Genomic DNA, 27,188 nt, shown 5'->3' with positions numbered 1-27,188 from the left:
AAGAACTGTCATATATGTTGATGAAGTATTGCATGAAGGGAAAGGATTCTGTGTGATGAAAGGAAGCTTGAATAAAATCCCTGTGATCAACTTCAGCTCAGAACTGTGTCATAGCTGTGTGCCAGTAAACCGTTACTTACCATTTACTGTGAAGAATTATAATTATTGGTTTCCTTGAGTAAGATTTCCCCAGGATTCCAACAAAAACATGTTTCCTTTGTATCACCCTCATATACGGAGTGGCTTGCATGCAACAATAGCTATGCCCCAATCCTGGCTATCGACCCTTCTAAAATATGCAACGGACAAGAGAGCAAAATGATTGTTCATCAGATGCAATGATTTTCTGCATATAATCCTACCCTGGTATGCTCATCCACTAGGATGCAATAATCGGGCACAGAGAAGCAGGAGGCCAAAGCCAAGCCACAAGGCAGGACACCAAAGCCAGGATGCAGGAGGCCAAAGTCAAGACAAGAGGTGGAAGGCCAAAGCCAAGAGGCTGGAGGCCAAACAAGCCAAAAGGCAGGAGGCCAAGGCTAAGCCAAAGTAAAGCCAAGAGGCAGGAGGCCCAAAGCCAAGCCAAGAGGTGGGAGGCCAAAATCAAGCCAAAAGGCAGGAGGACAAAGCCAAGCCAAGATTCAGTAGGCCAAAGCCAATCCAAGATGCAGGAGGCCGAAGCCAAGCCAAGCTGCAGGAGGCAAAAGACAAGCCAAGAGGCAGTAGACCAAAGTAAAGAGGCAGGAGACCAAAATCAAGCCAAGAGGTAGGAAGCCAAAGCCAAGCCAAGATAGAGGAGGCTTAGCCATGAGGCAGGAATCCGAGCCATGAGGCTGAGCCATTAGGGAGATATAGGGATAGTGAGATTTGTGAACCGCTGATCTGTCGACTCAGACAATTATAATCTAGAGTACAAAGGCTAAATGTGCAAAAAATAACTACATGAAAAGATTTAAAGTTTGATAAAAGTAAAAATTTATTAAAAAGTGGAATAAAACGACTGCGTGGTTTTGATTCTGGGAATACCGGGCCTTGGCCTCCTCACGTTGTGCGTTTCTTCTCTCACGTGTAGAAACTTCTTTGTAAGCTTCTACAGCTCTGTTCGATCGCCGCCATCCAAGGTCTTGGAGAGGATTTTCTTTGGAAGCATCTCGGTCCAGAACTTAAATTTTTCCTCTTTCAGCTTCGAAGACGATTTCTGCTTCAAATTGATCTCCAGATACAGCTCATCAGCGCCGTACTCCGGCCACGTTGTCAGACCAGGACTATTGGGGTTCCTGCAGAACACAACGTGACATTATTATTGAGCAGGATAATTATGTTGTTATGTCAGTACAGCGAATGTGCGGTCATTCTTGTATTGGGTATCGTCTTACCCAGTGCGAGCGAAGTTTGCCCAGTATTTCATTGTAGTTCTGGCGAGGCGTTTCTCTTCCTGGGTTGCAGGACCTGAGAAAGAAAAAACAGCATCAGTGAATGAGACTAGGATCATGAGGGTATAAAGACTTCATTCACACACTGGCCCCAAAAATATAATAATGGGTCCAGCAGCGATACAAATTTCATAGTGGAGCTGACTTGGTGGACACTGTGGTATTGGACCAACACAGGGCCATGATGGAAAGAAAAAAAAAAAACTTAAGAGCACCATACCATTTTTGCATGGGTCCACTGTCAATGAAAGCTGCTGTAATTCCTTATGTAGTGGAATATCCGTATGCAGACACCCGTATGGTCATAGGGGGCTTATGGAAACAATCATGTCACTTGAAACAATCATGTCACTTCAGGTGCTTTTCCCCGCGTATACATTGTATCTAGGTCAGAAATGCAATGTATGGTACTTATTCTCATTGACTCACCAGCATATAAGACGCCATCTCTTTGGAAGGCTCCTCCAGACACAAAAAACAGCTCGTCGCCGTGATCGGCCTTCACAAAACGTGGTCTTAAGTGTTCTAGTATGCTTGGCGGGTGCTGGAACTCATACAGATACACAGGGAGCCCCATATCTATTGAGAAATAAGAAGACCAAGAGTGGTGTGTCTGCACCATGACATTGTACATTCTGAGATGTTACTAAGGATAATGCTCATCCATGAGCTGCTGCTGTGCTGTGTCCTGAGATTGGGACAGTCATCTCCAGGACCTCTTGAAGGTTTTGAGGCAGTGAGCAAAATGGCAGGTATTTATCCAGCACCGCCGCCTCTCTATGTTGTATGATTTTAGGCAAAAGTTATGTCAATCAAATAGGAGGCGGCAGCGCTGGAAGGGGAACAGAGCTGGAGCAACGTAGCCTTCAGATCTACAGATAGCTCTTCAACCTCCCCTGCATATCAATTAAAACAGGATTTTTTGGGTTGCTTACCGTAAAATCTGTTTCTCGGAGCCTTCATTGGGGGACACAGAGACCATGGGTGTATGCTGCTGCCACTAGGAGGCTGACACTATGCACAAAAAAAGGTTAGCTCCTCCTCCGCAGTGTACACCCCACCGACCGGCAGGAAGTTCCTCAGTTAGTGAGAAAGCAGTAGGAGAAGTAACAGAATAGATTGAAAACAGAACAACCAACTCAACTGTAACAAACCGACAAACATAAGAACAGGAGTTGTAGAACATGGGAGGGTGCTGTGTCCCCCAATGAAGGCTCCGAGAAACAGATTTTACGGTAAGCAACCCAAAAAATCCTGTTTTCTCGTTCGCCTTATTGGGGGACACAGAGACCATGGGACGTCCCAAAGCAGTCCCTGGGGTGGGAAACAAACTTCCATCAGGCCAGTGGACTCGCCACCGCAGCCTGCAGAATCCTTCTACCTAGGCTGGCGTCCGCCGAAGCGTAGGTGTGGACCCTGTAGGATTTCACAAAGGTGTGAACCGATGACCACGTTGCAGCCTTGCAAAGCTGCAGTGCGGAAGCTCTGTGGCGCACCGCCCAGGAGGCACCCACCGCCCGGGTAGAGTGCGCTCTGATCCCTGGAGGGGCCACTCGATGCTTGACCCGGTATGCCTCCAAAATTGCCGATCTGATTCAGCGCGCAATAGTGGCCTTTGAGGCTGGGTGATGAACAGAGAGTCTGACTTCCGCAAGGAAGTCGTCCGGGCTAGATAGACTCTCAATGCCCTGACTAGGTCCAGCTTGTTCAAAGACCGCTCCCGAGGGTGAGCTGGGCTCGGGCAGAAGGATGGCAGAACAATGTCCTCATTGAGGTGAAACGAAGATACCACCTTCGGAAGAAAAGAGGGCGGAGGCCGCAGAACTACCTTGTCCTGATGAAGGACCAAAAAAGGAGAGAGGCAAGAAAGTACCGCTAATTCCGACACGCGCCGGATGGAGGTAATGGCCACCAGAAAGGCCACTTTCCAAGAAAGGAGGGAAAGGGAAACGTCCCTGAGAGGTTCAAAAGGAGGACCCTGCAGAACCTGAAGAACCAAATTAAGATCCCAAGGATCCACGGGAGCTCGGTACGGAGGAACCGTGTGAGCCACACCCTGGAGGAAGGTTTTGACCTGGGGCCGGGAGGCCAGCGTTTTCTGAAATAAAATGGACAGTGCCGAAACTTGACCCTTCAAGGAACTGAGAGCAAGCCCCGCATCCAGCCCTGCCTGAAGAAACGCCAGAATAGAAGGGAGCGAAAAAACCAAGGGCGCGATGTCATTGGCCTCACACCAGGAGAAATAGGCTTTTCCAAGTACGGTAATACATCTTCGAAGAAGAAGGCTTTCTGGCGCGGATCATGGTATGAATTACCCAATCAGAGAATCCTGCCCGTCTCAAAACCTCGGTCTCAACAGCCACGCCGTTAAATTGAGCGACCGAGAATTGGGGTCTTGAGACAGCAGATCTGCCCGTCGGGAAGCTTCCAGGGGGCGTCCGCGAGAAGGTTGACAATGTCTGCGAATCAAGACCTTCTGGGCCAATTCGGAGCGATGAGGATGACTGGAATCCCCTCTGCTTTGATTTTCTTCAACAACTTGGGAAGAAGAGGCAGAGGAGGGAACAGGTAGGGGAGCACGAACTGTGACCAAGGGACGGCCAGAGCGTCGGCGCCCACTGCCAGGGGGTCCCGAGACCTGGACACGAATTGTGGGACTTTCCTGTTGAGGCGAGATGCCATGAGGTCTACATCCGGGGTTCCCCACCGACGGCAGAGCAGATGAAACACCTCCGGATGTAGGGACCATTCCCCTGCCGCGAGACCCTCGCAGCTGAGGAAATCGGCGGCCCAGTTGTCCACGCCGGGAATGTGAACCGCGGAAATCGTTGGAACAAAGGTCTCTGCCCATTGAAGAATTCTGGACACTTCCGCCAGGGCTGAGACACTCCGTGTCCCCCCTTGGCGGTTGATATACGCCACCGCTGTGGCATTGTCTGTCTGAATCCTAACAGGCAGGCCCTTGAGGCGCCTTTCCCAGTGGACGAGAGCTAGATGGATCGCCCGTATCTCTAGGACATTGATCTGCAGAGCTGATTCCTGAGTCGACCATCGACCCTGAACAGTGTGATTGCCGATGAGGCTGGCGTCCGTAGTGACAATCTGCCAGTGAACGGGAAGAAAAGACCGCCCCAAGAGAATGAGGGGAGACGTCAACCACCAGTTGAGAGACCGCCTGATCCGGCAGGAAAGGCGAACCGGACGATCCAGAGACAGAGCCGACCTGTTCCACCTGGACAAAATGGCCTGCTGGAGTGGCCTGGCGTGAAATTGGGCAAAGGGAACTGCCTCTATCGCCGCCACCATCTTCCCCATGACCCTCATGGCTGTCCTGAGGGATGGAAATCGTGTGATCTGTAATGATCGCACGCCCTGCTGCAGGGAAAGAATCTTGTCTTGTGGGAGAAATACCCTTGACCGACGAGTGTCGAACAGAAGGCCCAGAAACACAAGGCGTTGAGTAGGGACCAGACAGGACTTTTCCCGGTTGACGATCCACCCAAAACTGGACAGGGTGTCTAGAACGATCGCCACACTTAGGCGGGCCTGTTGAAAGGAGGGGGCCTTGATCAGGATATCGTCGAGGTACGGAAAAAGAACGAGACCTCTGATCCTCAACAAGGCCATCAACGCCGCCATAATCTTCGTGAAGACTCTGGGAGCGGTGGCGAGCCCGAAAGGAAGCGCGACGAACTGGTAATGTTCGTGAAGAATCGCAAACCGCAGGAACTTCTGATGTCCGGGAAATATGGGCACATGTAGATAGGCATCTTGGATGTCTATGGAACCCATGATTTCCTGCTCCTCCATGGAAGCAATTACCGAGCGAACTGACTCCATCCGGAAGTGGCGAAGGCGAACTCTCTTGTTGAGTAACTTGAGATCCAAGATGGGTCGAACTGTCCCGTCCTTTTTCGGCACCACAAACAGGTCTGGATAAAACCCTGTGAAGCGTTCCGATTCGGGAACGGGCACAATCACCCCGGAACTGAGAAGAGAGGCGATGGCCGAACCGAACCCCGGGACCAAGGCCGGATCCCTCGGCGGACGGGATTGTAAGAAACGATCCCGTGGAAGAGAAATGAACTCTATTTTGTATCCTGTTGATACAACCTCTCTGACCCAAGCGTCCTCTACTGAGGCGAGCCAGACGTCGCTGAAGAAGAGAAGTCAACCTGCCAATTGGAAGGGACCCACGGGAGACCGATGGTAGTCATGCGGACGTAGACCGTCCAGATCTAGATCTGGACGGTCTTCCCTGGGAAGAGTGGGACCGCCAGGACGGAGTGGGCCTGAAGGAAACCTCCTTTCTTTCCTGACGTGCCTGTGGCCTTTGCTGGTTGGAAGGGTTTTCCGCCGTATTGAAACGGCGGAAAGTCCGAAAGGGCCGAAACTGACGCCTTGGAGGTGGTCTGCGAGGCTTGGAGGGGAGAAGAGAACTCGTACCTCCGGTAGCGTCCTTAATAATCTGATCCAATTGTGATCCGAAGAGACGCACTCCCTGAAAAGGCAGATTGGTCAGAGACTTTTTAGAGGACAAGTCCGCCTGCCAGGCCTTGAGCCAAATTGTACGTCGGATTGCCACGATGTTACTTGACGCCTGAACTGCGCAAGATGCGGCATCCAAGGAGGCAGAAAGCAGATAATCCCCCGCATGGGAAATCTGATTGGCGAGATCGGCCAAATGCTCTGGTCGTGCCTTATCCAGAATGCCCTGCCGAAGGTCATCTGCCCAAGTGGATATGGCCTTTGCTGCCCAAGAAGAAACAAAGACTGGACATACCGCTGCTGATGCCGCTTCGAAGGCAGATTTTGCTAGAGATTCTATGATCCTATCATTAGAATCTTTTAGCGACGCCACACCTGACAGCGGAAGGACCGTATTATTAGAAAGTCTGGACACGGGAGGGTCCACCGAGGGAGAAGCGGCCCAGTTGTCCGTGAGCTCTTTAGCAAACGGGTACAGCACGCCGAGACGTTTTCCTCTTTGAAAGCGTCTGGTCGGATCTTCTCTCTCCTTTGTAAAAATCTTTCCAAACTCAGAATGGAAGGGAAACACCCTGGATGGTGTTTCCGCCCGTCTGGACGAAACCTCCTGATCTGAGGATTTCGCAGGTGCGTCAGCGATGTCAAAGGTATGGTGAATCGCGGCAATGAGGTTTTGCACCGTAACCTTCATGTTCGCATCCTGGTCCGAATCCAGCTCTAAGACCCCTTCCGATTCCGAAAGCGCTTCGCCTGACTCGGGGAGGAGGCCCGAGAGGGAGACTGCTGGGGACTATGGGGTGAGGTAGGACGAGGGGAGGACTCCGCCTGGAGGTCCTGCCTGGGCCTCTTGCTGGCTCAGATGGGACGTCCTGAGACGTGCTGGGTCCCGCCGAAGCTCCCAAGGGCAACTTGTCCAGAACGGCTACTAGGGACTGAGACACCTTGATGAGGTCTGCCACTGACTGTGATTGAGAGGAGGCCCAACCCGGCATGGGGGGCTCACTCGCCCCTGGGGCCATGGATGGCTCCTGAGCGGCGTCGGGCTGGACGCAGAGCGGGTACGATCAGACTTAGCGTTGGACATAGTGAAAAGAGAGGCAGTGCCGGCCGATTGGGGGACAGAAGGCAGAGAAGGGTGTCAGTCTGCAGGTGCAGAGCTACTCACGGTCCGGTGTCCCCAAGGGCGACGCTCTCTGATCTGGCTGCAGGATGAGGCCAGGCCAATCCGGCTGAAAAAAGGCCCAGCGACCGAAATCCGGCAGGGAATGAGGTCCGGCTGGCAGGCTGAGAAGATGGCGACCACCAGGGAAAGGGCGCGCTGCCAGAGGGAGAAGAAGGGTGGAGCTCGCCGCAGAGATCCCCTTAGCACCGCCCGCTGTCCAATAGCAGGCTGGTGTGAGGCAAGGGGGCTGGGAAGGCCTAGGACGGGCGGGAGAGAAGCCCGCTTAGAAGAAAGGGGCAGGGGGCGTGGCCGCGACGCAGCGGTAGGCCCGAGATGAAGCCGGGACCTAAATTAATAGCGCCGGCCGCCTGTCAGCAGGGGGTCGGCGCGGAAGACGCGCCGCAACCCCGGGCCGCGTCCCTGCTTCCCACAGCCCAACCCCTGTATACCCCTGCCGGGATGAAGAAAAAACGGGGGGGGGGGGGGGGGGGCGCAGAACAAGGCCCGAAAGAACAGGGGCCTTCATGGATGCGGCGACCGTGGGGAGAAGCGAGCGCGCAGGCCCTACCGTGGTCCCCTGGCGACCGCCTTAGGATGAAAACGCCGGGGGACCGCTAGACCGCATACTCACACAGGCCGGGGGCCACAATAAAGGTACCTGAGAATCCCACGCTGTCTGTCGTCTTTATGGAATCCACGCCTCGTCCAACCGTCAGGCTCTGGTAGGCGAGATGGTGGGAGGCGGGGGGCAAGGACCGTCCGTATAGCTGGCACGCACCTGTGCGAGGCTCCTGGTCCTGCCGCGGAGACCTATGAGGATACGGGGTGGCAGTACACGCCGTACTCATAGTCTCTTTGTGGGAGTACGGATGTGACTGTTCACTCCGTATCCCTCCGAAACCTGTAAAGGAACGACGCACGACGAGGTAGATAGGGGTCTAATAAAAGACCCGTGTCCACCTCCTACTGACACTAAGCTAAACTGAGGAACTTCCTGCCGGTCGGTGGGGTGTACACTGCGGAGGAGGAGCTAACCTTTTTTTGTGCATAGTGTCAGCCTCCTAGTGGCAGCAGCATACACCCATGGTCTCTGTGTCCCCCAATAAGGCGAACGAGAAAACCCTAATTTCTCAGTAACAGAGGAACAATGTGTATTGCTGGAATTGTCTTAGAGAGCTACATGAGCTAATATATAGTTTGGTGGAAGGAATCTTGCTGACAGATTTCTTTTATAACAACATTAGCATTATTGAAAATTTAATCCGATCCCTCTCACCCGGGACACTCCTCATTCCAACTACTCCCTTCAGGACGTCGCTTCAGAGTCCCCAAATGCAGCACCAACCGCCATATGAACAGCTTCTATCCACTCTCTGTTCAACAATTAAATCGTCATGTGTAGACTATATACTGTATCTGTCTTGTTAGATGTTACTTGTTGTATCTGTTGTTATATATTATGTTGCCTCTTTGCCACAAAGAATTCCTTGTATATATGTAATATGTACTTGGCGATAATAAATTTGATTTGATTGATTTGATTTGATATTAAGGCTACAAGTCCCAGCATATCCTAACAGCAAACAAGCTACAATGTGACTGGCTTGTACCTCGATGGTATTTTGCAATTTTTAGAGTCGGTATAACGAACATAAGATCGCCGCACAAATCCTGAAAAAGGTTGCGAATCTCCACTGGATCAGTGGCATCCCCAAGATACTCGTCCATGATGTGAGGAATGGCTTCTGGTCTCAGAGACTAAATTGACAGTAAATATACAAAAAAAATTGAAAGATTTTTTCATAGAAAACAAATTGGATAATAAGAACATAACTGCGCCACGTTCATCTTGTCTCACCAATAAAGGAAGATTTTGGAGCTTCATCATCACAGACTCCCGCGTCATTCCGGATGTTACGTCTGATAAGTTTAATAGCTAAATACAAAGATATATTGTGTATCATAACATGGAAATCACTTTCAAAACGCCACCAAAACAGCAATGTTCATGAAAGAGTTGCCACCTACCGATAGAGATATCCAGCCGAACTCGTGATTGTTCATTCCCAGGAGGAACGGGACCCTGTTACTCTCCTTGTTAGCAAACATCGTCACTGCTGGTTTTGGTAGAAAAACGCCGTCCACAAAAGCTGGAAGAAACAGCATGCCCTGCAGAGACAGAATATTGTGATGGATCAGTGGGTATATACACCCCGATATACAACAGATAAATACTTGTTATATGAAAGCAGAACAGAATATTTGACACTGAATCACTGAAACTCTCATACACTGCCTGACACTGATGTCCGACTTCCACCAAAGCAAGAATTTAGGAATAACCCCCTTCATGCTTCAAGATTTTTCACCTTCACTTTTTCCTCAGCGTCTTCCAAGAACCTTTTTTTTTTTTTTTTTTTTCCCAACCTGATAGCCGTATGAGGGCTCGTTTCTTTGCAGAACAAGTTGTAGCTTTGAATGGCACCATTCATTTTATCATAAAAAGAAAAATGAGAAATAAGTTTTAAAAGTGGTGAAATAAATACTAAATTTCTGTGGCTGCTTTAATGGTTTTCACTGGTTTGGTAAAAATGACCAGATAACGTTATTCTCCAGGTCAGTAAGATAACAGCGATACCAACTTCGTGTTTTTTTTTTTTCCATTAAGTAGTGAAAACAATGCTGAATTATTTTAAGAAAATAAAATATACTGAGTAGTGAAAAAATTCTGAACTTTGTAAAGAAAAAAAAAAATTGGTTTGTGTTGCCATTTTTTTATCGCCTTATTGGGGGACACAGATTACCATGGGGTGTATGCTGCTGCTGCTAGGAGGCTGACACTATGCAAAACAAGAAAATTAGCTCCTCCCCGGCAGTATACACCCACCGACAGGCACCAAGCACCTCAGTTTGTGCTTAGTGTCTGTAGGAGGCGGACCGGGATCTTCCCAGACCCGCTCTTAATACCACCTTTTTTCTTTTAGGATTTTAGTCGAACCTTTTAATCTTTTCTCTTTTATTTTTCAGATTCTCTGTCGGGAAACAGGGTGTAGCTATCACCCTGATTTCCCATATCAGGCGGCTGAGCGAGCAGTGTGGTGTCATCCACATCGCACCTCTCAGTACCGCAGGCAGGACTTTTACCCTATCACCTTCCGGTGCTATGGGCTGTGGACAGGTGGCTGGTCCTTGCCAATCCCTCTCCTCACCCCTCTCTCTGGACAGGGCTGAGAGGAAGATGGCGGTTGCAGGAGGTCTACGCCGTCTTCTGCAAGATGCAGGCACAGAGGACTCTCTCCAGCGGCTTGCCTTATCTCCGTGGGCCCCTGTGGTCATCCTCTTCAGGGACATCAGGTAAGTGCCTGTACGATCCCTTCAGCCCCGCATCATCTCCAGAGATACCATCGGCAGCATTTACTGGGATCCCTGAGTTTAAATCTCCCGCCTCTTTTTCCCTGCCTGCCGTGCGCCGATCTCACAGCCGCGCGTCTCTCACTCTCTCACTGCACTTTCAAGGGGACAGGACATTGATCATTACTCAGCCACAGCAAGTATCCTACCAGCAATACCAGTTATATCGCACTCCTTCCTTTCTGCACAGGCGTGGCGTCCTCGGTGCACTTTCACTTTCGTTTCGGCGCTCTCAGCGCGCTTTCCTGCGCGCCTTTACTAGCCCATCACAGGGCTCCTTTCTTTTTTGATATGCAGCCTCCCCTCTTTACCGCACCCCTTCACCGCTTTTGTCCAATCGCAGCTCAGCCGCTAAGCTCCGCCCCCTTCCTCCTTTATCGAGTGTTTTCTGGTTTTCACGTCTCTTCCTGCGCTGCTTGGGGGACACTTCGACGTTCTGCTGCTCGCCTGAATCTGGGTAGGCTCTACGCTGAGGCTCAAATTAGCCTCCCTCTGCAGTTTCTTCCCTATCTACTGCGGTCTCTCAGCGCAGTTTTACTTATGCCCAATCCTTCAAGGGAACTCTGCTTCAGGCCCACCGCTACTCATTACGCCTGTGCGCGCTGTAAGAAGAAGTGGGCATCGGGTCGGCCGTCCCCCTTCTGTCAGTCCTGCAGTCCTCCCACTATGTCTGCATCTCAAGAGCACTCCGAGTCCCGGGCTGAGGACACTCCACCCCCCCGGAGTGGGCCATTGTAATGTCTCAGTCAGTCTCGGACTTGACTAAGGTTTCTCAGTCTCTGGTCCAGGTCTTAGAACGACTACCACAGCTATCAACTGCCACCTGTGCGCCGACCGCCTCTCAGGGTGAGTCGTCCGCTCCTGACCGCGACCTTCCGAGAGACAGACAGGGCAGGAGCTCTAGGAAGCGGGCTCTGTCTACTTCGTCCTCTAGCTTGCAGGGTCCCTCTGAGTCTGCCAGATTTAATTCCCCTTCCTCCGATGACGACCCTAAGTCTGGCGATGACTCTAAATCGAAATCTAGTTCAGAAGCAGAAAACGTTTCTAAAACACGGGACATGGTCGATAGTCTCATTTCAGCTATCTTTCAAACCCTTAAAATTAAGCAAGATAAGGCTCCCCCTCAGGAATGCTCTGTGCGCCTTAAAAACGAGCAAGACCTCTGTCTCGAACCTTTCCCAATCACAAAGAGTTCGATACTACCTTGTCCAAACACTGGGAGTGCACTGAGCAACGTTTCTCAGGCCGCAAGTACTTAGACGTGCTGTACCCTTTTGAGGCAGACCTGCTCACAAAATGGACCAAGGCTCCCGAGGTGGATCCCCCAGTTAGCCTCTAAAACGGTTCTATCCCTGCCAAATGGGGCATCGCTTAAAGATCCTACGGACAGGCAGATTGAATCTCTGGCCAAGTCAATTTTTGAGGCATCCGGTGCCTCCCTCTGTCCTATTTTCGCATCCGCCTGGGTAGCGAAAGGCATATCCGCTTGGGCAAAAGTCCTTCGCAGGGGCATATTGGCGACAGCTCCTCAGGACGAGTTGGCAGATCTGGCAGATCAGATTAACCATGCCGGTAAATAACTTTTGGCCGCCTCCTTGGACGCGGCCGGGTGCGTAGCAAGGGCTAATAGCAACATAGTAGCTATACGCCGAGTCCTTTGGCTAAAGTCATGGAATGCGGATACCACTTCAAAAAAGTCCCTAACTAATCTGCCATTTCACGGTTCTAGGCTCTTTGGAGCCAAGCTGGACCAGATAATCTCCGATGCCACTGGTGGTAAAAGCACTTCTTTTCCCCAGTCTCGACCAAAACGTTTTTTTAATAGAAAGGGTTTTCAGCCGTTTAGGCCTTTTCGTCCCTTCTCTTCCACGGACAGATCTGCCCAGCAAGATCGTTCCTCTGAGTTCTCTGAGTGAGAACAGAAAAAAAACATCTTACAAGCCCGCTCCCCGCTGGAGATCTAGAGGACAATACCTCAGGTCTTCAGGCGCCAGTTCCGGCAGGTTTTCCTCCAAGTGACGGGTCACCCCCACCTGGAAGTTCTTCCAGGGTGGGAGGTAGACTTTCCTTTTTCGTGGATGCTTGACTGTCTGTTGTCGACGACGCTTGGGTCAGAGAAATCGTCGCATCCGGATACAAGATCGAATTTGCTTCCCTCCCGAACAGACGTTTTTTCCTGTCTCGGCCTCTGAGACAGCGGTCCCAGATTCTGGGGTTCCTTCAGGGCATTTCCTTACTTCTTTTCGCCGGAGTGATTGTTCCCGTCCCCCCAAACGAACGGTTTTCAGGGTTCTACTCAAATCTCTTCGTAGTCCCGAAGAAAAACGGCTCCCTTCGCCCAATTCTGGACCTCAAATTGCTCAATCGCCACGTGAAGATTCTTCATTTCAAAATGGAGTCTCTTCGGTCGGTGATAGCCTCCATGGAACCCGGGGAATTCCTCTGCTCTGTGGACATACGGGACGCCTATCTGCACATTCCAGTTTGTGTGCAACATCAGAAATATGTTCGATTTGCGATTCAGGGAGATCACTATCAGTTCACGGCTCTTCCCTTCGGCCTAGCTTCTGCTCCCCGTGTTTTCACGAAGGTGATGGCGACCGTCATGGCCATCCTTCACTCCAGAGGGATCCTCATCATCCCTTATCTGAACGATCTCTTGATCAAGGGCTCTTCCCGTCAGGACTGCCTTCAGAGTCTTCAGATAACCCTGGACACTCTCTGCCGCCTCGGTTGGCTAGTCAACAAGGAGAAGTCCATTCTGATTCCCACTCAGCGTCTGACCTTTCTGGGCATGGAATTCGACACAAATCTAGCCCGGGTTTTTCTTCCGAGGGAAAAATTTGCGGCTCTTTCCAAGGGCATCAGAATTCTCAAACGGCCAACTCCCATTCGGTCCTGCATGAAGGTTCTGGGGAAGATGGTGGCTTCCATGGAAGCAGTGCCCTTTGCACAATTTCATCTTCGCCCCCTCCAGCTGTCTCTGCTTTCAGCCTGGGACAAGACCACGATGTCCTTGGACCGTCCCATTCTCCTCCCTCTCAGAGTGAGGCAATCCCTCACTTGGTGGTCACTGCCAGCGTCAGTTCTCCAAGGGAGGTCCTTCCTTCCGCCTCAGTGGCAAGTCATCACCACCAATGCCAGCCTTCTAGGATGGGGAGCCGTGTTCCATCAGAAAACGGCCCAAGGACGCTGGAATCCACAGGAGGCTCTTCTCCCTATCAATCTTCTGGAGATCAGAGCAATCTTCCTGGCCCTTCTTCACTGGCAGCCTCTCCTCTCCGACATACTACCTGTTTCTTGGATCCGGCTCCTCTTCATAACTGAGGATGACATCACGAGCCCTCGGGATGGAGAGGGTCCAGGGAATAAGATCCTCCTTCCCGCACCGTCTCCTTACGGTGCAGAAGACGGTGTCACCCCTTAAGAATAAGGGGTATGGCCACCACCAGTGACCACCGTCTTCCTCTCAGCCCTCTCCGTGGAGAGGGGTTCAGGAGGGGAATAGGCAAGGACTGGCCACTGAGAGTCGCCCTGAAGCACCCCAACGGGGGACAGGGGACAAAGACCTGCCAGCGGGTCCGAGAGTGGGCGATCTGGGTGACACCACACTGCTCTCTCGGTCGCTTAAATGTGGGAATACAGGGTGAGAAATCTGCACCCTGTTACCCGACAAGTTGTATCTGAAAAATAAAGGTGACAAGATTAATAAACACACATAAAACCTGTAAGGAAAAAACACTGCAGATCTAGTGTTAGATCCAGGTCCACCTCCTTCAGACACTAAGCAAAAACTGGGGTAATTTGGGCCTGTCGGTAGGTGTATACTGCTAGGCAGGAGCTAACTTTTTCTTATTTGCATAGTGTCAGCCCCCTAGCGACAGCAGCATACACCCATGGTAACCTGTGTCCCCCAATGAAGCGAGAAAAAAAACAGAATTATTCATCTTTCCCCAATCTCACTCGACTCCTACAACAGACCTATCCATTAAAGTAAACAGCTGCCCACTCTCCCCAGTCCCACAAGCTCGCTGCCTCGAGGTAATCCTTGACTCTAATCTCTCTTTCAAACCACATATCCAAGCCCTTTCCACTTCAACTCAAAAATATTTCCCGGATCCGTACATTCCTGAACCAAGAATCTGCAAAAACCCTAGTCCATGCCCTCATCATCTCCCGCATTGACTACTGCAACCTCCTGCTCTGTGGACTCCCCTCTAACACTCTCGCAATCTATTCTAAACTATGCTGCCAGGCTAATCCACCTGTCCCCCCGCTATTCTCCGGCCTCTCCCCTCTGTTAATCCCTGCACTGGCTCTCCATTACCCAAAGACTCCAATTCAAAACCCTAACCATGGCATACAAAGCCATCCACAAATGTGAAACAAATTTCATTCAACTTCACAATTGTGTCCCACTTGTTGATTATTCACCAAAAATTTACATTTGGTATCTTTCTGTTTGAAGCATGATATGTGAGAAAAGGTTGAAAAGTTCCAGGGGGCCAAAAACTTTCACAAGGCACTGTAAATGGCTCCTTGCTACATGCACACCATAGTCTTGCAATTGGGCTCTTGACGACTCTTCACTCTCCTACCAAGAAATCTTTCAGTGATTGGGCAATCAGTTAAATCAATACTTTTCCCTGAAACAACAATCTGCGACTTCACCAATCTACTTTTGAGAGGCACATACAGTCCTGAGAAGAAAGCTGCCAATAACAAAAAAGACCGGCTGTCCAGGACTGCAGATCTGGAAAGTAAGGTGACATCTCTCGAGTCTCAGTTGGCAGAACTCTCTATCCTCCTTAATTTCCCAAGATCTGGTCCATGCTCGATCTGAGCTAGATCTGCTTCTCCCCATAATGTTCCACTCACCTAAAATATGGGATGACCTAAAATATAATTCTACTCTTATTTCTCCTTTTTTCCCATTAGCACCCTTGTGGGGTAGCAAACAATTTCACTGAGAATTTGATTCCTCCCTGGGGTTCTATACGTAAATTGCATCCTGTGTCATTAAGCTCCACCACGAATTTAAAGAGAACCTGTCATCAGGGTTACACATTTTAAACTAAAGGCATGGCCATAATGGCGCTGGTATGATTTAATACATACTTTCAGTGAAGAAATCTGTAGCTTGGATTTTATAAAATCATCACTATTAGTTTTGGTCTCCGTGCCTTGGGGCGGGACTGTGGATACGGTCTTCGGCTCTGCCAAGGCTCCTCCACATGACAATCTCCTTCCTTATTTAAATTCCGTACCAGTCGGCGCTTGCGCACATCGATCTCTCGATGAGCTTTAATAAAATAGAACCATAAAGGCGCATGCGCATATTGATCATCAGACAGTTTTCGGTGCATGCGAAGACTGAGATTTTATAAAAACCAGGCTACGGATTTCTTCACTGAAAGTACTATTGAATCGGTATACCAGCGCCACTATGGCCATGTCTTTAGTTTAATATGTATAAACCTGATGACAGGTTCTATTTAAATTATTGGTTGAGCCTGTTGACACTGGCAATCACTTTTGCAGTCCTACAGGAAAAATTCCACCTTCCACCCAAACAAGTGTTCTGATACCCGCAGCTTAAACACTTTCTCACCTCTCTGTTGAAGAACGTCCCGCACAATACTCCTTTCTAACAAAGATGCAGCTTACTTCCCCATGCACCAGGTACCATTGGACTTCTCTATATCCATCTAAACCACACTACCCATAGATGTCACCTTACCTACACCTTTTGCTGGGAATCTGATATTGGCACTACTTCATCTGATACAGATTGGACTCAGATCTGGTCCTCAACCACAAGCAGATATTTAACACACGAGGTGGCTTTGCCTCAAAGTACGCAGACTCTGGATCAGAGTATACTTCCTTATTATTATTATTATTATTATTATTATTTATTGTTATAGCGCCATTTATTCCATGGCGCTTTACATGTGAGGGGGGTATACATAAAAACAAGTACAATAGTCTTAAACAATACAAGTCATAACTGGTACAAGAGGAGAGAGGACCCTGCCCGCGAGGGCTCACAATCTTCAAGGGATGGGTGATAATACAGTAGGCGAGGGTAGAGCTGGTCGTGCAGCGGTTTGGTCGATCGGTGGTTACTGCAGGTTATAGGCTTGTCGGAAGAGGTGGGTCTTCAGGCTCTTTTTGAAGGTTTCGATGGTAGGTGAGAGTCTGATATGTTGTGGTAGAGAGTTCCAGAGTAGGGGAGATGCGCGAGAGAAATCTTGTATGCGATTGTGGGAAGAGGAGATAAGAGGGGAGTAGAGAAGGAGATCTTGTGAGGATCGGAGGTTGCGTGCAGGAAAGTACCGGGAGACGATACTTCCTTATCCTCTCAGTCACAGGCCACAATCTTAAGCCAAATCCCTGGAAGTAATAGTACCACTTTTCCTCTACTACTCCTACGCACACAGGATTCCACAGCCTCCGATTCTCCATTTTCTGCTATCTAGGATTCTTTCACATTTTGGGCACTCTTCCCCCTCAACCCTATTTCCCCTCACATTCCTCTTCTTTCTTTAGCTATCCCCCTACACTTTTCTCTTGTATGGTTATTTTTTCCTATAACCAAATGGTTTGTGCTTTTGTCGCTTTGTAATGTTATTTTTTTGTTTGTTCCAAAACTTAAAAAAAAATTACAGTTAACCCCTTCATGACCAAGCCTATTTTGACCTTAATGACCGGGCCATTTTTTGCAATTCTGACCAGTGTCCCTTTATGAGGTAATAACTCTCAGGAACGCTTCAACGCAGGTCGATAATTTTTGTGTTTGTGAAAAAAACAGAAATTTGGTAAAAATTTAGAAAATTTCGCAATTTTCAAATTTTGAATTTTTATTCTGTTAAACCAGGGAGTTATGTGACACAAAGTGGTTACTAAATAACATTTCCCACATGTCTACTTTACATCAGCACAATTTTGGAAACAATTTTTTTTTGTTAGAAAGTTATAAGGGTTAAAAGTTGACCAGCGATTTCTCATTTTTACAACAAAATTTACAAAACCATTTTTTTTTTTAGGGACCACCTCACATTTGAAGTCACTTTGAGGGGTCTATATGGCAGAAAATACCCAAAAGTGACACCATTCTAAAAACTGCACCCATCAAGCTACTCAAAACTACATTCAAGAAGATTATTAACCCTTCAGGTGTTTCGCAGGAACTAAAGCAACGTGGAAAGAAAAAAATGGACATTTTAATTTTTACAACAAAAATTTTCTTTTAGCATCAATTTTTTCGTTTTCACATGGGCAACAGGATAAAATGGATCCTAAAATTTGTTGGGCAATTTCTCCTGAGTACACCGATACCTCATATGTGGTCATAAACCTCTGTTTGTGCGCACGGCAGGGCTCAGAAGGGAAGGAGCGCCATTTGACTTTTTGAATGGAAAACATGCTGGAATATTTAGCGGTTGCCATGTCGCGTTTGGAGAGCCCCTGTCTGCCTAAACTTTGGAGCTCCCCCACAAGTGACCCCATTTTGGAAACTAGACCCCCCAAGGAACTTATCTACTTGCATAGTGATCACTTTGAACCCCCCAGGTGCTTCACAAATTGATCGGTAATAAAAAAAAAAAAGTACTTTTTTTTCACAAAAATTTTCTTTTAGCCTCAGTTTTTTCATTTTCACATGGGCAACAGGATAAAATGGATCCTAAAATTTGTTGGGCAATTTCTCCTGAGTGCACAGATACCTCATATGTGGTCATAAGCCACTGTTTGTGCGCACGGCAGGGTCCGTAAGTGAAGGAGCGCTATTTGACTTTTTGAATGGAAAATTAGCTCCAATCGTTATCGGACACCATGTCGCGTTTGGAGAGCCCCTGTGCACCTAAACATTGGAGCTTCCCCATAAGTGACCCCATTTTGGAAACTAGACCCCTTATGGATCTTATCTAGATGTGTAGTGAGCACTTTGAACCCCCAGGTGCTTCACAGAAGTTTATAACGCAGAGCAGTGAAAAGAAAAAATTTTTTTTTTTCCTCAAAAATGATTTTTTAGCACGCTATTTTTCATTTTCACAAGGCTAACAGGAGAAATTGGACCACAAAAGTTGTTGTGCAATGTGTTCTGAGTACACCGATACCCCATATGTGGGGGGGAACCGCTGTTTGGGTGCACGGCAGAGCTCAGAAGGGAAGGAGAACCATTTGACTTTTTGAAATGAAAATTACCTCTAATTGTTAGCGGACACCATGTCGTGTTTGGAGAGCCCCTGTGTGCCTAAACATTGGAGCTCCCCCACAAATAACCCCATTTTGGAAACTAGACCCCCTAAGGAACTTATCTAGATGCATAGTGAGCACTTTGAACCACCATGTGCTTCACAAAAGTTTAAAACGCAGTGCCGTGAAAATAAAAAATATTTTTTTATCCTCAAAAAATTATTTTTTAGCGTGCAATTTTTTATTTTCACAAGGGTACCAGGAGAAACAGGACCCCAAAAGTTGTTGTCCAGTTTGTCCTGAGTACGCTGGTACCCCACATGTGGGGGGGTCCACTGTTTGGGCACACATCAGGGCTCGGAAGAGAAGTAGTGACATTTTGAAATGCTGATTTTGATGGAATGGTCTGCGGGCATAATGTTATATTTGCAGAGCCCCTGATGTACCTAAACTGTGAAAACTCCCCACAAATGACCCCATTTTGGAAACTAGACCCCCCAAGGAACTTATCTAGATGTGTGGTGAGCACCTTGAACCCCCAAGTGCTTCACATAAGTTTATAACGCAGAGCCGTGAAAACAAAAAATAATTTTCCGCCTCAAAAAAAAAAAGATTTTTAGTCAGCAATTTTTTTTTCCACAAGGGTAACAGGATAAATTGGACCCCAAAAGTTGTTGTCCAGTTTGTCCTCAGTACGCTGGTAACCCATATGTGGGTGGGGACCACTGTTTGGGTACACGTCAGGGCTCGGAAGGGAAGTAGTGACATTATGAAATGCTGACTTTGATGGAATGGTCTGCGGGCGTCATGTTACATTTGCAGAGCCCCTGGTGTGCCTAAACTGTGGAACCCCCGAACAAGTGACCCCACTTTGGAAATTAGACCCCCCAAGGAACTTATCTAGATGTGTGGTGAGCACTTTGAACCCCCAAGTGCTTCACAGACGTTTATAACGCAGAAACATGAAAATAAAAAAAATCATTTTTTAGCCCCCAATTTTTTATTTTCCCAAGGGAAACAGGAGAAATTAGACCACCAAAGTTGTTGTGCAATTTTTCCTGAGTACGCTGAAACCCCATATGTTGGGGTAAACCACTGTTTGGGCACACGTCGGGGCTTGGAAAGGAGGGAGCACCGTTTGACTTTCTGAACGCAAAATTGGCTGGTATCAATGGTTGCACCATGTCGCGTTTGGAGACCCCCTGATGTGCCTAAACAGTGGAAACCCCTCAATTCTAACTCCAACCCTAACCCCGAAACACCCCTAACCCCAACACATCCCTAACCCTAATCCCAACCCTAACCCCAACACACCCCTAACCCTAATTCCAACCCTAACCCTATTTCCAACCCTAACCCGCTTTCCAAACCTAACCCTAACCCTCTTTCCAACCCTAACCCTAATGGAAAAATAAAAATAATTTCTTTATTTTATTAGTTGATCCTGCCTATGGGGGTGATAAACGGGGGGGTTTATTTACTTTTCATTCTATTTTGATCACTGTGAGACTTTATCACAGTGATCAAAATGAATGAATTGAAATTGCAGCCGGCGGGCGCACACCGCATGCGCCCGCCATTTTCCAAGATGGCGGCGCCCATGAAGCAGGACCGCGGGACACCGGGAGGCGGAGAGGGACATCGGAGGTACGGGGGGGGGTCGGAAGGAGGGGGGAGCCCAGAGAAGGGGGAGCGGAGCCCAGAGAAGGGGGAGGGGAGCTGATGATGACGGTGGCGGCACATTGCCGCCGTCAGTCGGTATCGTGGGCCGATCGGCCCCGTGAGTCGATGGGGGGGGTCGGATCACGGTCTCCAGCCATGTCCGATGCTACTGCAGCATTGGCCATGGCTGGATTGTAATATTTTATCAATTTTCATTGATAAAACATTACTATCGCTGATTGGCTGTTTCACTTTTAACAGCCAATCAGAGCGATCATAGCCACGTGGGGGCGAAGGCACGCCTCCTGTGGTGAAGAACAAAGCCCCCTGTATCTGCGGGTCGGGTGACCTTTCAGTGACCTAGGTCACCCGACCCGCAGGGGGGCTTCAAAGTCATGACGCCACATAGGCGTCACTGGTCAGATTGGCACCAGTTTTCATGACGCCTATGTGGCGTCATTGGTCGTGAAGGGGTTAAAGAAAAAGAAAAAACTTTTATAAGCAGGAAAATAAATGGAAACCTAAAAGAAATTTATCAACTCATGGAATATGGATCTTAAACATTGTTAAAGTAGTTCCCCGGTCGGCGGTACTGCTGTAGTGTGACAGGGCACCTACCATTTTTTTGGTAATTGTGTACATTTCATTCTCTGATTTCGTCTTCAGACAGTCGGCTATGGAGGCGAGATCACAGCCCGATAACTCCGATAGTTTCTGCAATGAAAATTGGTCTAATATTCAGATATCACATACAGACATTTTAGGACTGTTTTTTTATCTCATTTTATTTTTATCTTTTTTTTCTTGTTTTTTAGGCGTGCTGAAAACAGCAGCAAAACGAGGAGCAGAAGCCAGAATTACAACAAGTGTCAAGTTTACTTGGTCGCATTCCCCTCACCAACCTCTATTAATGTGTAACTGCTCAGACACCGAGGTTATTTCTATTAGGGTAAATAGTGGGGACAATAATTACATTTTGGAAGTAGATGAGCTCTTCAGATTTGCTGACCACCATGGCTGACATAGCTACGGTTCCACTCTCGGAGATGGCGCGGTGAAAGAGACCTTTTGCTAAAGGAGACGCCACCTAGAAGAGGAGACAAGCCAGGTTATTATGCTCTTTATCCCATGGATTCAACACATTTATTTATTTGTTATTTTTTCAGATTTTTTTTGTACAGTTTTTGAACGTCGACATCTAATTTATTAACTACTATCATGGTAAAAAAATGTGCGAACTGAATGTGAAAGGCTCAGTAAGCATTTTTTCATACATTTGTAAGAATAAAGAAGGTCAGTTAATGAAGTCAATGAGCAGATATAGAAGATTTTCCCAGAGATAAGTTCACAAGTACTGGACATAACTTACGAGTGCAGAAACGCTGATTCCTCCAGCAGATTCACCAAATATAGTGACAGATGAGGGATCACCCCCAAAATCTGCAATATTTTCTTGTATCCATTGGAGAGCGGCAACTTGGTCCAGAAACCCATAATTGCCACGTAATCGGTCGTCTCCAGTACTGAAAAAAAGAAAAACATAAATTGATAGTAAAGTCTGAAAACCAGAAAACATCAACTAAATCTACAAAAAAATCAACTATACTGGGGTACATCCTGTATTGTACTACAGAGCTGCACTCACTATTCTGCTGGTGCAGTCACTGTGTACATACATTACTGATCCTGAGTTACCTCCTGTATTATTCTCCAGAGCTGCACTCACTATTCTGCTGGTGCAGTCACTGTGTATATACATTACATTACTGATCCTGAGTTACCTTCTGTATTATATCCCAGAGCTGCACTCACTATTCTACTGGTGCAGTCACTGTGTAGAATCATAGAATGGTAGAGTTGGAAGGGACCTCCTGGGCCATCTGGTCCAACCCCCTGCTCAAAGCAGGATTCGCTAAATCATCCCAGTCAGATGTCTGTCCAGCCTCTGTTTGAAGACTTCCATTGAAGGAGAACTCACCACTTCTCGTGGCAGCCTGTTCCACTCATTGATCACTCTAACTGTCAAAAAGTTTTTTCTAATATCTAATCTGTGTCTCCTCCCATTCAGTTTCATCCCATTGCTTCTAGTCTTTCCTTGTGCAAATGAGAATAAAGTTGATCCTTCTACAATGTGACAGCCCTTTAGATATTTGTAGACAGCTATTAAGTCTCCTCTCAGTCTTCTCTTTTGCAAACTAAACATTCCCAAATCCTGCAACCTTTCCTCATAAGACAGGGTTTGCAGACCGGTCACCATTCTGGTCGCTCTTTTCTGAACTTGCTCCAGTTTGTTGATGTCTTTTTTAAAATGTGGTGCCCAAAACTGGACACAATATTCCAGATGAGGTCTGACCAAAGAGGAGTAGAGGGAAATAATGACTTCACGTGATCTAGACTCTATGCTTCTGTTAATACATCCTAGAATTGCATTTGCCTTTTTTGCTGCTGCATCACACTGTTGACTCATTCAGTCTGTGATCTATTAGTATACCCAAGTCTTTTTCACATGTGCTGTTGCTTAGCCCTATTCCTCCCATTCTATATATGCTTTTTTCATTTTTATTGCCCAGATGTAGTACTTTGCATTTCTCCCTGTTAAAAACCATTCTGTTAGTTGCTGCCCACTTCTCCAGTTTATTTATATCTTTTTGAATCCTCTCTCTCTCTTCTCTAGTATTAGCTATCCCTCCTAGCTTTGTGTCATCAGCAAATTTAATCAGTTTACCCTCAATTCCTTCTTCTAAATCGTTGATAAAGATGTTGAACAATACAGGGCCCAGGACAGAGCCCTGTGGTACCCCACTTGAGACATTCTTCCAAATGGATGTGCAGCCATTTACGACCACTCTTTGGGTCCGATCACTAAGCCAGTTATGAATCCACCTAACAGTTGCCTTGTCCATTCCATACTTAGTCATTTTTTCAATAAGGATTGTATGAGAGACTTTGTCAAATGCTTTGCTGAAGTCAAGATATACTATATATCTACAGCATTTCCTTGATCCACCCAATCAGTGATACCGTCATAGAAGGAAATTAAGTTAGTTTGACATGACTTATTAGCTACAAACCCATGCTGACTCTGTTTAATCACTTCATTCTTATCCAGGTATTGACATACATGTTAGATACAAATGCCTCAGTGACATCATACGTGTCATGAGAAAAGGGGAGATAAATTGTGCTCCCCCTAATAGAAGAGACACCCACTCCAACAAAATTGCATGCAAGAGAAAATCTGAGTCAACAGGTGAATAAGATAAAAAATCTTACAATCTTTATTGAAATATATAAGGTAACATCATATCAAAAAAATATAATAAATAAAATGACAGCACCACAGGGTAGAAACAGCTCACCCAGGGTAATACCCACTCCACCATGCCTTATGAAGTAGAATATACATGCGGTGTATATATAAAGAAATAGACAGCAAGTGTAGTTGTACACCGACATGTTATGCCCAGGGAGACACCATAGAATATAAGTAAATACCGATCGCCTGAAAAAAGCATCAGTAACACGATATCTTACCCAGGCATAGGTTTCTCGTGTTTTTATTTGTGTTTTTAACATTTTTTTCTCCCATTTTTAAATTCATTTTTCTAGTTTGTCGTGGGACCTTCTAAATCATCTGGAAGTGAAAATATATTTTCATCACCTCTGATCATCTACCGTACTATCAAGCTCCTCTACTATATGCCTATATGATCTTTTGTATTGTGCTTGTATGTATGTCTGAAAGTATATTCTTGATATAGGACGTTCTATATATGACTATATACTGTCGCATACTCGCGATTATAAGGGTGCATATTTTTGGTACATTTTTGTCCTATATTATATTACTCTAATGTGGAGGTTTTCTTCTCTCTACTCTGATATCTTGTTCCGGTGGTGATGTAGTGGTTGTGCGCGTGCGCGCTGTTTTCCTTGGTGTTGGCGATCGGGGGCGGCGTCTTTCTGCCTTCCCCCGGGCTCTGGGAGGTTCTCTTCCTCCTTGCCCTGGGGTAATGTATGACGCCTTCCCCTGTATCGGCTGACGCCTCTGGTCTCCAGCGCGCACGCGCCGTCGAGAACCACTTTGATTGGCTCACTGATTCCCATGTGACCGCATCACATGGGACATAAGAAGGTCCTGCGCTCCACCACACACAGACTTCCCTTGAGAAAGCGTGGTCTTTTCACGCGAAACGCGCGTCGGGCTTTTCCTCACCTGGCCCTGGGGTCATCCCGCTCCTGCCTATGCCTGGGTAAGATATCGTGTTACTGATGCTTTTTTCAGGAGATCGGTATTTACTTATATTCTATGGTGTCTCCCTGGGCATAACATGTCGGTGTACAACTACACTTGCTGTCTATTTCTTTATATATACACCGCATGTATATTCTACTTCATAAGGCATGGTGGAGTGGGTATTACCCTGGGTGAGCTGTTTCTACCCTGTGGTGCTGTCATTTTATTTATTATATTTTTTTGATATGATGTTACCTTATATATTTCAATAAAGATTGTAAGATTTTTTATCTTATTCACCTGTTGACTCAGATTTTCTCTTGCATGCAATTTTGTTGGAGTGGGTGTCTCTTCTCTTAGGGGGAGCACAATTTATCTCCCCTTTTCTCATGACACGTATGATGTCACTGAGGCATTTGTATCTAATATTTATTTCTGTGTTTTTCACAGTGTGCTTCAGTCCTAATATGGATTTCCGTGCACGTGATCAGACGTGGCGTGCACTTATTAATGACACACTACAGGATGATACAGGGGGGGGCCCAGAGGGAGTGAGTAGGGAAATTCAGGATGCTATTCAACATTTTAGAGATTTGCTTCGCAAACGGACCCGCATTTGGTGGAACCATGCATTTCTTGAAAAATATCTACAGAAGGACCCTATACCGCATGTATATTCTACTTCATAAGGCATGGTGGAGTGGGTATTACCCTGGGTGAGCTGTTTCTACCCTGTGGTGCTGTCATTTTATTTATTATATTTTTTGATATGATGTTACCTTATATATTTCAATAAAGATTGTAAGATTTTTTATCTTATTCACCTGTTGACTCAGATTTTCTCTTGCATGCAATTGACATACATGTTGTTTAATAATTTGTTCAAAGATCTTTCCTGGTATAGAAGTCAGACTCACCGGCCTATAGTTGCCTGGGTCCACCTTCTTCCCCTTTTTGAAGATAGGAACAACATTTGCTCTTCTCCAGTCTTCTGGCACTTCTCCTGTTCTCCAAGAATTTTCAAAGATTATGGAGAGGGGTTCAAAAATTTCTTCTGCTATCTCCTTCAGTACTCTGGGGTGTAATTCATCTGGACCTGGAGACTTGAATTCATTTAGGTTAGCTAAGTGTTTCCTCACTATCTTTCTGTTTATAGAAATCCTGGATTCTTCTACTCCCTTAATAGGACAGTGAATAACAGTTGATGTTACATTTCCTTTCTGAGAGAAAACAGATGCAAAATAGGAATTTAAAAGTTCAGCCTTCTCAACATCCTGTCTTACCATTTCATCATTTTCATCTTGTAAAAATCCTATAGCATCTTTGACTTTTCTTTTACTTTTGACATATCCCCAAAATCCTTTATTATTGCTTTTGACATCTCTTGCAAGCCTCAATTCATTGTCAGCTTTAGTTAATCTGATTTGTGCCCTGCAGGTTCTGCAGACAGCATTATATTCTTCTTTAGATATGCCTCCCTCTTTCCATTTTATAAACATTTTTTTTCTTCCTTTTTAGCATGTGCTTAAGTTCTGTGTTCACCCATCCTGGTTTCCTTAAATGCTTCCTATTCTTCCCTCTTTTCGGAATTGTTAACAACTGTGCTTTGAGAATTTCATTTTTCAAGATTTCCCATCCTTCCTGGACATTTTTGTCTTTAAGGATATTCAGCCATTGGATCCCTCCAATTCTCTTTCTGAATCCCTTAAAATCTGCCTTTCTGAAATCTAACCTTGACGTCTGAGTCTTCACAGGTCTTCCGCCTCTAGTTATCCAAAATTCTAAAATAGCATGGTCGCTACCTCCTAGGGTCCCAGCCACTTTTACCTCCTCAACCATTTCCTCCCTGTTTATAAGGATTAGATCCAAGGTAGCAGTTCCCCTTGTTTTCTCCCTTACCTTTTGGAAGATAAAGTTGTCAGCAAGAGAGGATAAGAATTTCCTTGACCTGCTAGTTTTGCCTGAGAGAGATTCCCAACAAATGTCTGGATAGTTGAAATCATCCATGACAACTATGTCATATTTTTTGGAGAACTTGGCCATTTGATGCATAAAGAGTTCTTCCATATCTTCAGCTTGCACAGGTGGCCTGTAGTAAATGCCTACAATGGTGTCCTTTCCATTGTTCTGTCCTTGTATTCTTACCCAAACAGTTTCCATAGAACTCCCAGTCTCTGAAGCTTCAATCTCTGTGCAGATATACGCGTTTCTAACATACAATGCGACACCCCCTCCTCGTTTATCAAGTCTGTTTCTTGCAAATAAGTTGTATCCTTCTAGTCTTGTATTCCAATCATGCGTATTGTCCCATCAAGTTTCAGTGATTCCAATGACATCATATTTCTTTTCCTGTGTTAGTAGTTCCAATTCTCCTTGTTTGTTGCCCATGCTTTGTGCATTAGTATATAAACATTTTAGTTTGTGATTGGTTTCTCTTTCTCCAATATTTTTATTAATTAGATTCTTTCGTCTTTGTTCTTCCTTTCCACTTCTAATAGCAGAGTTCTCAATAGCATTTGTCAGGTGTATGGCTTTTTCTGGCCTTTTGCTTCCCTTCCCATGTTGTTCTAGTTTAAAGCTCTCCTAACAAGTGTAG

The 27,188-nt window shown here is 46.7% G+C and overlaps 1 protein-coding gene across 1 annotated transcript in view; it reads right to left on the bottom strand.

Moving 5' to 3' along the window:
• Positions 1-951: 951 nt before the first annotated feature.
• Positions 952-27,188, bottom strand: part of LOC141058733 (fatty acyl-CoA hydrolase precursor, medium chain-like) — a 51,675-nt gene continuing 25,438 nt past the window's right edge. Inside the window, exons 5-13 of the mRNA XM_073554938.1 lie at positions 21,725-21,878; positions 21,329-21,442; positions 20,974-21,069; positions 9,112-9,252; positions 8,942-9,019; positions 8,694-8,841; positions 1,863-2,012; positions 1,377-1,449; positions 952-1,277 (exon numbers count right to left, since the gene is read on the bottom strand). Coding sequence (XP_073411039.1) covers positions 1,091-1,277; positions 1,377-1,449; positions 1,863-2,012; positions 8,694-8,841; positions 8,942-9,019; positions 9,112-9,252; positions 20,974-21,069; positions 21,329-21,442; positions 21,725-21,878 — 1,141 coding nt within the window. The 3' untranslated portion in view covers positions 952-1,090. The remainder of the gene's footprint in view (positions 1,278-1,376; positions 1,450-1,862; positions 2,013-8,693; positions 8,842-8,941; positions 9,020-9,111; positions 9,253-20,973; positions 21,070-21,328; positions 21,443-21,724; positions 21,879-27,188) is intronic.

Source organism: Dendrobates tinctorius, unplaced genomic scaffold (assembly GCF_039654945.1).
Source record: "Dendrobates tinctorius isolate UK_male_01 unplaced genomic scaffold, ASM3965494v1 ptg000214l, whole genome shotgun sequence".
NCBI classification, from domain to species: domain Eukaryota; kingdom Metazoa; phylum Chordata; class Amphibia; order Anura; family Dendrobatidae; genus Dendrobates; species Dendrobates tinctorius.
The sequence above is the reverse complement of the archived record's forward strand: the minus strand, read 5'-3'. Positions and strand labels throughout refer to the sequence as shown.